Source organism: Carcharhinus amblyrhynchos, chromosome 21 (assembly GCF_965287045.1).
Source record: "Carcharhinus amblyrhynchos chromosome 21, sCarAmb.v2.hapA, whole genome shotgun sequence".
Lineage (NCBI taxonomy): Eukaryota > Metazoa > Chordata > Chondrichthyes > Carcharhiniformes > Carcharhinidae > Carcharhinus > Carcharhinus amblyrhynchos.
This window is the reverse complement of record NC_137344.1, coordinates 49,984,320-49,996,411: the sequence shown is the minus strand read 5'-3', so window position 1 is coordinate 49,996,411 and position 12,092 is coordinate 49,984,320. Positions and strand designations below refer to the sequence as shown.

Below are 12,092 nucleotides of genomic sequence, written 5' to 3'. Positions count from 1 at the left end.
CAGTGCAGGCCACACTGAGGCCTACACTGAGGCTGTTAGCATCCATGCCTAGCTAATCCAAATGGCACACGACTTTCCTGTGAAGCTTACACGTGCCTTACGCGCATGCACATGTAACATACAAACATGCACAGACACACATTTGTGAACATGCTTTTACCTCTTTCTTTGTGAACTGCCCAGGTCTTGTTTCTCTTCTCGAGGCCTGTGGCTCCATCTGTGGAAATAATGTCAGACAAAACACCCTGATCATTTTCTGATCAATAGCTGATTGATCCCAAGAGCTGGTGGGGATTAGATTTTGAACAGCAGTGCCTTGCCAAAAGGAAGCTTAAACAAAGGATTTGCCTGGATCCAAACACCTACTCAGGCCTGGGCCTGAGCTTGACCCGGGCCTCCGCTTTAGGGTACTGCCAATTAATTGATGGATTGTGACAAGAAGTTTGAATTCCAGACTTCACATTAAGAATCAAAGAACATAATGTTTTGAATGGTCTAAATCATTTGAACATGTTTACATTTTTTTAGATGAAGGGCTGAGACCTACAGGACTTTGAAAAGGTTGAAATGAACAGAGGAGCTGATAAATCAGAAAGTAGCGATGAGATGTCTTTAAGTTTGGAGAGAGTTTAAATTAATTTGCCAGGGGTGTGGGTATAACCCCCTAGAACACCAAAGTGCACAAAAAAAATAGGAGATGGGTAGCACCAGAGTAGTAAATAGTGAGGTATTAATTGGGTTCAGCACGAGGGAAAAGTAATCAAATCTAAATCTGGGTTCCTGTGCATGTATGTGAATGTGCAAAGTGTGTTAAATAAGATTGGTGAGTTCCAGGTGCATGTAACCCATGAAATATGTTGTTGTGGTGATAACAGAGGCCTGGCTCCAAGAAGGGTCTAACTGGGTATTCAATATTCCTCGATATAGGTGTTCCTGAAAAATAGGAAAGAAAGGGTGGTAGGATTGACTAAGGAGATCATTGCAGTGTTAGAGAGAGAGGATAGATTCAAGGACAGAATCTATTTGGCTACAGATAAGGAACAAAAAGGTGCAATTATATTGCTCAATGTAATCTATAGATCACCAACTAGTGGGAAAGACATACAGGAAAGTGCAAGAATGATACAGTATTTATAATGGGAGCCTTTAATTGTCCAATTATAGACCGTACATAGAACATAGAACATAACAGCGCAGAACAGGCCCTTCGGCCCACGATGTTGCGCCAACCAATTAAAAAGCAATGACCCTCTAATCTAAACCAATCCCTTTCCATCCATAAACCTATCCACGGATCTCTTAAACGCCCCCAAACTAGGCTCATTTACAACTGCAGTAGGCAGGGCATTCCAATCCCTCACCACCCTCTGGGTAAAGAACCTACCTCTGACATCCATCCTATATCTACCACCCCTTAATTTAAAGCTATGTCCCCTCGTGCTAGCTTTCTCCATCCGAGGAAAAAGGTTATCACTGTCCACCCTATCTAAACCTCTAATCATCTTATATGTTTCAATAAGATCCCCTCTTAGCCGCCTTCCTTCTAACGAAAACAACCTCAAATCCCTCAGTCTCTCCTCATAGGACCTCCCCTCCATACCAGGCAACATCCTGGTAAACCTCCTCTGCACCCTCTCCAAAGCCTCCACATCCTTCCTATAATGTGGAGACCAGAACTGCACACAATACTCCAAGTGCGCCCACACCAGAGTTTTGTACAGTTGCAACATGACGCTGCAGCTCCTAAATTCAATCCCCCTACCAATAAACGCCAAGACACCGTATGCCTTCCTAACAACCTTATCTACTTGATTCCCAACTTTCAGGGATCTATGTACACATACACCTAGATCCCTCTGTTCATCAACACTATTCAGAGTCCTACCATTAGCCCTATACTCTACACATCTGTTATTCCTGCCAAAGTGAATTACCTCACACTTTTCCGCATTAAACTCCATCCGCCACCTCTCGGCCCAGCTCTGCAACTTGTCAAGTCTCTCTGTAAACTATGACACCCTTCCTCACCATCTACCACACCTCCGACTTTGGTGTCATCAGCAAATTTACTAATCCACCCAATTATACCCTCATCCAGATCATTAATAAAAATTACAAACAGCAGTGGCCCCAAAACAGATCCCTGAGGCACACCACAGTAGTGTAAAGGGCAGAGAGGAGGAAGCGTTCCTAGAGTGTGTTCAGGAGAATTTTCTACAGCAGAATGTGTCCAGTCCAAGAGAAAGGAGCCATTTCTTGGGAATGAGCTGGGTCAAATGGATCAGGGGTCAGTGGGAAAACATTTAGGGAATAGTGATCATTGTATCGTAAGGTTAAAGATGTCTGTGGAAAAGGGCATGAAACAATGCAGAGTAAGAATAATGAACCAGGGAAATCTAACTTCAATGGAGTAAGAAAGGATCTTTCCCGGATAAATTGGAATCAAAGGTTGTCAGGAGAAACTGTAACTGAACAATGGGCTGCCTTTAAACTAGAGATAATTCAGGCACAGTCAAGGTACCTTCCCATGAAGTGGAAAGGCGGGGCAAACAAATCTAGAACTTTCAAAATGACTAAAGAGGTGGAAATTGAGATGAATTAGTTACATTGGTCACATAACAGGTGTCAGATGGAGAATACAACTGAGACTGAACATGGAAAGTTCAGAGAGAAATTAAAAGCAAAGAATTGAAGTAAAGTATGAGAAAAGATTGGCAATTAATATAAAAAGGAACCCAAAAGTCTTCTATAGGCAAATAAATAGTAAAACGTGGGGCTAATTAGGAACCAAACAGAAAATTCTTTAATGCCGTCATAATTGTTAAGTTTTAAAAAACTAGTCTTCGTCCCACTTTTTGTTCCTTTAAACTGAATGTTTAAGGGAGTAAACATGTTATGATCACTGTTACCTATGGGTGGCTTCATGGTGAGGTCATCAATTAATTCTATCTCTTTGCACAGTTTCTAGTTTGGTATATCCTGGTTTCTGATTGAATGTGCTGTTTGAAGAAACTATCCTGAAAATATTCCATTAATTCCTCATCGAGGCTACCGAGGCCCACCTGATTTTTCAAGTCTATTGGTAGATTAAAATCTCCCATAATTATCACTACATCTTTCTCATTGGCTTCCATTATTTCTTCCTTTAACCTGCCACATGGTTAAAGTCAAGGAGCTGGTGCTCCACTCCCACAAGTTAGTACTCACCTGATCATTTCTCATTCAGCAGAACCTCTTCCTCACTTCCTGTCCTTTCTAAATGTGGTTTTCAAAACTCAGCTCCCAATCTGTAGCCACGTCATTGTGATAAATTTCACATCTCATTTATTTCTATTCACGCTATCAGTTCATTCATGTTGTTTCAAATGGATGAATTGATAGCGCGCATTCAGATAGGGAGCCTTTAGTTTTGTCCTTTTATTATTTTTGTAACTTCTAGGCTTATTTGCTGATTTACTCTTTGATTTGTATTTTCTCTCCGTTCCTGTCACAGTCTGTTTATCATTTCCCATATTAATACCTTTCTCTCTTGCCTTTCTCTACTAACTGATTTACCACGCCTTTCCAGATGTTTTCTCTTTCTCCCACTATTCAGTTTAAAACCCTCAGTCTAAAGAGAATGTATGCCCCATCTGTTAATCTAATGTTTAATAATAGATGCTAGTCTGAATCAAACAGACTATTTGGCTGTTACAAATGTAGCATTTGGGAGGAATCAATACTATTGATGGTGACAATATCTTTTCCTTTAATACAACAATCACAGGAATGAGTGCAAAATACTGTGGATGTTCCAGATATGCGGTTCACTGGAAGACTGGTCCCAGCATGGTCCTTGTTACTAACAGTGCCTGCATTCAGATAAAGAGACCTCCATTCTGTCTTTTTATAAATTTTCTTGATGGGGATCTTATTTGCTGGCACTCTGTTATGTTTACAGGCTGTGGCTTCACCAAAGTTCTACACAACTCCAACATGACTGGCCCGCTTTTGTAATCTCTGCCTCGATTGATAAAAGCAAGTGACCCATATGCCTTTTTCACCACCCTACTAACCTGCCCTTCTGCCTTCAGAGATCTGTGGACAAACACGCCAAGGTCCCTTTGTTCCACAGAACTTCCTAGTCTCATGTTGTTCACTGAATACTTCCTTGTCAAATTACTTTCCAAAGTGTATCACCTCACATTTTTCACGGTTAAATTCTCTCTGCCAATTATCTACCCATTTGACCATGCCATCTATATCTTCTTGTCGCCCAAGTCATTTAGCCTCACAGCCAATCTTTGTGTCAACTGCAAACTTACTAATCCTACCCCCAATTAGTCATCTGTGTCATTTATATAAATGACGAATAATATGGGACCCAGCACAGATCCCCGTGATATACCACTGGACACTGGCTTCCAATCACCAAAGCAGTCTTCTGTCATCACCCTTTGTCTCCTACAATCGAGCCAATTTTGAATCCACTGTATCCCATGTGTATTTGCCTTCTTTATAAGTCTCCCAAGTGGGACCTTGTCAAAGGCTTTGCTGAAATCCATATAAACTACATCAACTGCACTATCCTCATCTGCACACCAGGTCACCTCCTCAAAAGATTCAATCACATTTATTAGGCATGACCTCCCTCTGACGAAGCCATTGCTAACTATCCCTGATCAAACCTTGCCTCTTCAAGTAGGGATAGATTCTCTCCTTTAGAATTTTCTTCAATAGTTTCCCTACCACTGATGTGAAACTCACTGGTCTGTACTTCCCTAGCTTACTCCTACAACCTTCTTAAATAGCAGAACCACATTAGTTGTTCTCCAGTCCTCTGGCACTTCCCCAGTGACCATAGAGGAATTAAAAATTTAATTGCCCCTGCAATCTCCTCCCTCACCTTCCACAGCAGCCTGGAACACAATTCATCCGGACCTGGAGACTTAATCACTTTTAAGCCAACACTTCCACTATCTTGTCCTTCCCTATGTCAATTTGTCCAAGGATCTCACAGTCTGTCCCTGAATTCCAGACCTTCATCCTTATTCTCTTGGGTGAAGTATTCATTCAACACTTTACCATTATCCTCTGGCTCATCCACTCTTTGTCCTCTTGGTTCCAAATGGGCCCTACTCCTTCTCTGGTTTTCCTCTTCCCAATGATATCCTAATAGAATATTTTGGGATTTTCCCTACTTTTACCAGCCAGAGCTTTCTCATATCCCTGCTTTGCTCTCTTAATTGCTTTCTTAAGTTCCACCCCACGCTTTCTGTACTTCATTAATGCCTGCACTGATTTTCCTTCTCATCGTATCCTGAATATCTCTGATCATCCATGGTTTTCTGGATTTACTCCTTGCTATCACCCTCGAGGGAACATGATGGGCTTGCACCATCCCCATTTCCTTTTGAATGCACCCTTTCTGTAGATTACCCCATTAGCAGCTGTTCTGAGTCTTGGACAGAGCCTGCCTTATTTTACTAAATTCTGCTCTCCCCCAATCCAAAACCCTTTTTTGCACCTTGTCTATTTCTTTGAACATAACAAGCTTAAATTGTACCATGTTGTGATCGCTATCACTAAAATGCTCCCCCACCACCATCTGTCCAGCTTCATTCCCCAGAATCAGGTCCGGCACAGCTCCCTCCCTTGTTGGATCCTCTACATATGGATTTAAAAAGTCCTCCTGTACGCATTTCAAGAAATTCACTCCATCCAAGGCTTTAATACTATGTCTATCCAAGCTAAAGTGGGGAAATTTGAAATCATTTCCCATAATATTACCCTGTTATTGTTATTTTTACACACCTCTGTGAATTGTGCACATATTTGCTCCTCAATTTCCCGCTGACACAGAGCAATGTTGCTGTCCTTTTTTTTATTCCTAAACGCAACCCACAAACTCCATTTGAAGACCCCTCTAAGATATCTCTCCTTATTGCAGTGACTGACTCCTTAACTAATTAAACAAAGCCTCCTCCTCTTTTACCCCCTCCTGCGTCTCACCTGAAGATTCTATATCTTACAGTGTCGAGTCGCCAATCCTGCCCCTCCTTCAACCATGTCTCCGGGATGTTTGCTGTATCACAAATCCTCACCCTTAACCCATCCATTTTACCTGTAATACTCCTGGCATTAAAGTAGAGACCATTCAGCCTTGCTTTACTCCCTTGAAACTTAATACAGCTGCACTCTCACTGTTTTGATTGTTTCACTGTATGATGCTGTGACCCTATTCTGCTAACACTCTGTGTCACCCCCTCCCCCTGTCAAATTAGTTTAAACTCCTCCCAACAGCACAAGCAAAATGTCCCGCAAATATGTTAGTCCCAGATGTAGACAGTCCCATTTGTACAAATCCCACCTTCCCCAGAAATGGTCCCAGGAATCTAAAACCCTCCCTCCTGCCCCATTTCTTAAGCCATGCAGTCATCTGCACTGTTCTCCTATTTCTGCATTCGCTAGCACAGAGATTACAATCCAAGAGGATCTGCTTTTTAGTCTACTGCCTGAAGTTACAGTGCAAAACCTCATGCCTCTTTCTATCTATCGGTACCAACACGTACCATAACCTCTGCCTTATCACCCTCCCTCTTTCCGATGCCCTGTAGCCGTTCAGTCACATCCCTGATCCTGGCACCAGGGAGACAACACCCCATCCTGGAGTCACGCTGATGGCCACAGTAGCACCTGTTTTCCTGACTACAGAGCCCTCTGTTTCTCCTGCCCCGTCACTCTCCCCCCTTCCCCTCGTGTACAGACAGATTGTTTGTGGTGTCAGAAGCTTGGCTCTGTCTGCACTCCCTGGAGAAAGTAGTGTCGTCAACAGCCTCCAAAATGTGAGCGAGACCCCAGGGGACTCCTGACCCACCTGCCTGTTTCTCTTGGACTGCCTACAGCTGCCATGGTGGGGCCTCAGCTATTTACCATTTATATAGATGATCTGGAGGAGGGAACCGAGTGCAGGGTGTCGAAATTTGCTGATGACACCAAGATTGGGGGAAAGGCAAATTGTGCGGAGGGTGTGGAGAGTCTACAGAAGGATCTAGATAGGCTGGGCGAATGGGCCAGGAAATGGCAAATGGAATTTAATGTTGGCAAGTGTGAGGTGGTCCACTTTGGTAGGAAGAATGGTAGGAAGGACTATTACTTACGTGGCGAAAAACTGCAGCAGGCGACGGTGCAGAGGGACCCCGGGGTCCTTGTGCATGAGTCGCAAAAACCCAGCTTGCAGGTGCAGCAGGTGGTCAGGAAGGCGAATGGGATGCTGGCCTTCATAGCGAGGGGGATTGAATATAAAAGTAGGGAGGTCTTGCTGCAGCTGTATAGGGCATTGGTGAGGCCGCAGCTGGAGTACTGTGTGCAGTTTTGGGCGCCGCACCTGCGCAAAGATATTTTGGCCTTGGAGGGAGTGCAGAGGAGGTTTACTAGGCTGATACCGGAGTTGAGGGGGTTGAGCTATGAGGAGAGGCTGAATAAACTGGGCTTGTACTCGTTAGAGTTTAGAAGAATGAGGGGAGATCTCATTGAGACGTTTAAGATGATGAATGGGATGGATAGGATAGAGGTGGAGACACTCTTCCCGCTCAAAAAAGACAGTAGGACTAGGGGGCACAGCCTCAAGATAAAGGGGGGGCGGTTTAGAACGGAGTTGAGGAGGAACTTCTTCACTCAAAGGGTGGTGAATCTCTGGAATTCTCTGCCCGTTGAAGTGGTGGAGGCTGCCTCGCTAAATATTTTTAAGACGCGGGTTGATAGGTTTTTGATAAGCGAGGGGATTAAGGGTTATGGGGAGAGGGCGGGAAAGTGGAACTGAGCCACGACAGATCAGCCATGATCTTATTGAATGGCGGGGCAGGCTCGAAGGGCTAGATGGCCTACTCCTGCTCCTATTTCTTATGTTCTTATGTTCTTATGTTCTTATGTTATGTTGAACCTATATATCCAAAGCATTCACATGGATTACTAGTCCAGTCACTTACCCACTATGCCACCCTCTCACTGAAATGGCGTGACTTTCCCTATGGGCTAAGTGCCCAGGTAACTATCCCAGCTCCCTGATGCATCACAATACCAAAGCTCAGACTCCAGAGCTGAACTAGCCCAAGCTGTAAACACTTATTGCAGATGTGGCTGCGTCGATCACACTGGCGTCCACCAAATCCCACATGCTCCAGCTGCAATACATCACCTGCCCTGCCACCTCGGTTGTTTTCATTTAACTAATTAGATGTAAATTTAGAATATCACTCCATGAATATCCGCAGTTATACTATGATGTATATGAGTTATGCTATAAATGTAATAGAATCCTCACATCTCCCCAGTATTGGTTTGACGAACTGTTCCAGCTGGGGGGGGAGAAACAAAACCTTAAAAGTCATCACTTGGCCACCTGTACGTGGCACAGCAGCACAGCGGGTTAGCACTGCTGCTTCACAGCGCCACAGATCCCAGCTTGGGTCACTGTCTGTGTGGAGTTTGTACATTCTCCCCGTGTCTGCGTGGGTTTCCTCTGGGGGCTCTGGTTTCCTTCCACAATCTGAAAGATGTGCTGATTAGGTGCTTTGGTCCAATCAGGCCCTGGACTGTGGCAACCAGGGGAATTTCACAGTAACTTCACTGCAATGTTAATGTAAGCCTTACTTGTGACTAATAAATCAACTTTATTTAATGTCCCTGTGTCTCCTGCACTCTCGTGGTCTCGGAATCTCTCTCTTGGACCACTCCTCTTTTGTAAAAGACCAGAACGGCACCTCCCTCCTCACTTACAAACAGCCAGGTTTAAGCACTGGGTCTATCTAGCTCCATCCCTGTGAGACTTTGTTCGATCTTTCCCAGTCCAATGGATCTCTCCTGTTCTTTGCCTTTGTATGAGCTCTTTCCTTTTAGTTTTACACTGTGTCTCACTTCTCTTGTTGACCAAGATTGTTTAGTTAGGGGCAGGTATAGTTCTCAAATTTTACCAGATATTTCTTTGGGAACTTTCCATGGTTTATTAGTAGTTTTTTTACTATCAGTTCTACCCAGCATATTGTGGTCAATTTCTGCCACATCACTAAAAGTCAATCTTATATCAATTTAAAACCTTAGTGCCTGACTCACTCTTCTTCTCTCAAATGTAATATCAAATGCCATCATACTGCGATCACCATCTCTACCATTAGCCTCAGATGGAGTGAATTTCTTGCAATGCGTACAGGAGAACTTTTTAAATCCATATGTAGAGGATCCAACAAGGGAGGGAGCTGTGCTGGACCTGATTCTGGGGAATGAAGCTGGACAGATGGTGGTGGGGGAGCATTTTAGTGATAGCAATCACAACATGGTACAATTTAAGCTTGTTATGTTCAAAGAAATAGACAAGGTGCAAAAAAAGGTTTTGGATTGGGGGAGAGCAGAATTTAGTGAAATAAGGCAGGCTCTGTCCAAGACTCAGAACAGCTGCTAATGGGGTAATCTACAGAAAGGGGGGCATTCAAAAGGAAATGGGGACTAATTAAAGCTCATTGTTCATCATTAAATCTAATATGGTCTCTTCTATTATTGTTGGAAGGATTTTATTGATCCAGAAAACTTTTGCAAATACAGTCAAGTAATTCACTTCTTAGAAATTTACAACTCAAATTTTCTTCTGTTGTCTCATTATGACTACTTCCTTTTTGCAGCAAACTTCTGTGATCTGTTTTTATCCATTCATCTTTATCACTGTCATCTGGAGGGTTGTAGACAACTCCCAAGACTTACATCCTTTTCAGCTCATGAAGCAAGGGGTAACCAAAAGAGTTTGGGGGGAGAAGAGGAGTAAGGGAGGGAGTTTGGAACAGGAAGGAGTAAGGAAGGGAGTTTGGAATGGGAAGGAATAAGAGAGGGAGTTTGGAATGGGAAGGAATAAGGGAGGGAGTTTGGAATGGGAAGGAGTAAGGGAGGGAGTTTAGAATGGGAAGGAGTAAGGAAGGGAGTTTGGAATGGGAAGGAATAAGGGAGGGAGTTTGGAATGGGAAGGAATAAGGGAGGGAGTTTGGAATGGGAAGGAGTAAGGGAGGGAGTTTAGAATGGGAAGGAATAAGGGAGGGAGTTTGGAATGGGAAGGAATAAGGGAGGGAGTTTGGAATGGGAAGGAGTAAGGGAGGGAGTTTGGAATGGGAGGGAGTAAGGAAGGGAGTTTGGAATGGGAAGGAATAAGGGAGGGAGTTTGGAAGGGAGGAAAGAGTAAGGGAGGAAGTTTGGAGGAGGGAGGAGTAAGTGGGGGAGTTTGAAATGGGAAAGGAGAAAGCGAGGGATTCTGGAATGGGAAAGGAGTAAGCAAGGGATTCTGGAATGGAGGAAGCAGGAAGTTTGGTGGGGGAAAGGAGTAAGAGAGGGAGTTTGGAGAGGGGAAGGAGGAAGGGGATGGGCTGTGGATGTCCAGGTGAATATACAAGGGAGGGGTTTGGGCAGCCAATGTCTGCCTCCTAGGGAGGGTGGACATGAAAGGATGGAAAGGTGAATGAGCCCGGGGACAGGGAAAGCTAATAGAGCAGAAGTATGAGGGTATGTTGGGACAGATAGAAGGGGCGGTGGGGGGAGATTCAGAGGCAGACACGGACCATGGTGGTGGGAAGGAGGTGGTCAGGGAGGTCAATGGAGGTGGGGTGTTCGGGGGGGTAAGGTGCACATTCAGCTGGGTATTGTTGAAGGAGAGTTGGGGGCTGCAGGGTAGTGGAGGAGGGGTCAAAGGTAATGCCAGCGATAGTAATGGTGGTAGGGAAAGGTCATGGGTGACAGTTGGAGGGGAATGAAGGGTGGAACTAAGGAAGTAGATCACCATCAACATCTTTTTGAAGTCAAAAGGGATTGATGCTACAAGTTGGATGAAAGCAGGTTCTGTTTGCGAATAAGTAGATTGAGATGCGGATCAGTTCAGATGGACAACTGAAAGTTAACCCCAACAGCACTAGTGGTTAGCACTGCTGCCTCACAGCGACGAGGGACCAGACTTTGATTCCCAGCTTAGGTCACCGTCTGTGCAGAGTCTGCACATTCTCCTTGTGTCTTCGTGGGTTTCCTCCAAGTGCTCTGGTTTCTTCCCGCAGTCCGAAAGATTTGCTGGTTAGGTGCATTGGCCGTGCTAAATTCTACCTCAGTGTACCTGAACAGGCACCAGAGTGTGGCGACTAGGGGATTTTTACAGTAACTTCGTTGCAGTGTTAATGTAAACCTACTTGTGACTAATAAATAAATGTTACTTATAGAGCAGGTCAGGGCAGTCAGTGTGATGGGTGGATGGAGGATCTGCTTGTGCAGGGGGGGTGTTTGTACACACTCTGCCAGAGTCACCTCTCCCTCCAGAATCACTCATAGTGTGACTACATACAATTAAACTGAGTGATGGAGGTGATGGCAGGACGGAGGTGTTAGTATTGTGAATGTCCTATGAACTGTAACCTCTCTCTCACAACACTGAAAGAAGGATGTTTCGCAATCGGCGGCAAATAGGCTTTGTCTGCTATGGATAAAATAGTTTGAAGCCCAAGCACTGAGCTATTTTCCACAAGGGCCTTGTTCCATGAGTCAGACTTTACAAGATCTTGCTCAAGTCCAATTGGGACTCTTCAGCCACCTTTCCTGTATTGGGAGGCTATAGAATGCTTTTAAACTCAACACGTAGTTGGAGATTTGGGTGGAGATTTTTCCCCAGGATTGAGCTCGATTGGGTTGCAGCGTCATTTGGCAGTATTCCCTCTCACTTCTCCAGGAGACCGAGGTTCTTCAATTGATCAGGAGACACCAGTCAGCCTCCTTGCACCCATTCATTATCAACCCTTAACCGATGTTAAACCTTTAAAGTAGATTAGAAAGCAGAACAAACCTTGCTGGGAGTGAGAAATTTGAATAATTCTAATCAATATTTGGGTGCCCGTACCATCGTTCTGCTTTTCAGGACTCCCGAGGACAGGCGTTAAGAGAACAAACGCAGCATGTTGCTGCACTCAAGGAACATCAGTCAGTACGTCCTCTGCAATCCCCACACTCCTGAAAGGTTTAGTCACTGTTTCGATCTCTTTAATCGTGTAGCTCACTCCTCCCTTACTGCTGGTATTGTTTGAATTGTGTCAATAGGAAAC

At 44.3% G+C, this 12,092-nt stretch overlaps 1 protein-coding gene across 3 annotated transcripts in view; it reads right to left on the bottom strand.

The window, feature by feature from the left end:
* The window catches only part of unc13d (unc-13 homolog D (C. elegans)), a 161,131-nt gene that overhangs the window by 132,273 nt on the left and 16,766 nt on the right, over positions 1–12,092 (bottom strand). For 2 of the 3 annotated variants that reach the window (XM_080209138.1, XM_080209139.1), the window contains exon 3: positions 161–217. The exons of the other annotated variant lie outside the window; for it this stretch is intronic. In XM_080209138.1, the coding sequence (XP_080065264.1) occupies positions 161–217 (57 nt within the window). The remainder of the gene's footprint in view (positions 1–160; positions 218–12,092) is intronic. 3 annotated transcript variants of the gene reach the window in all.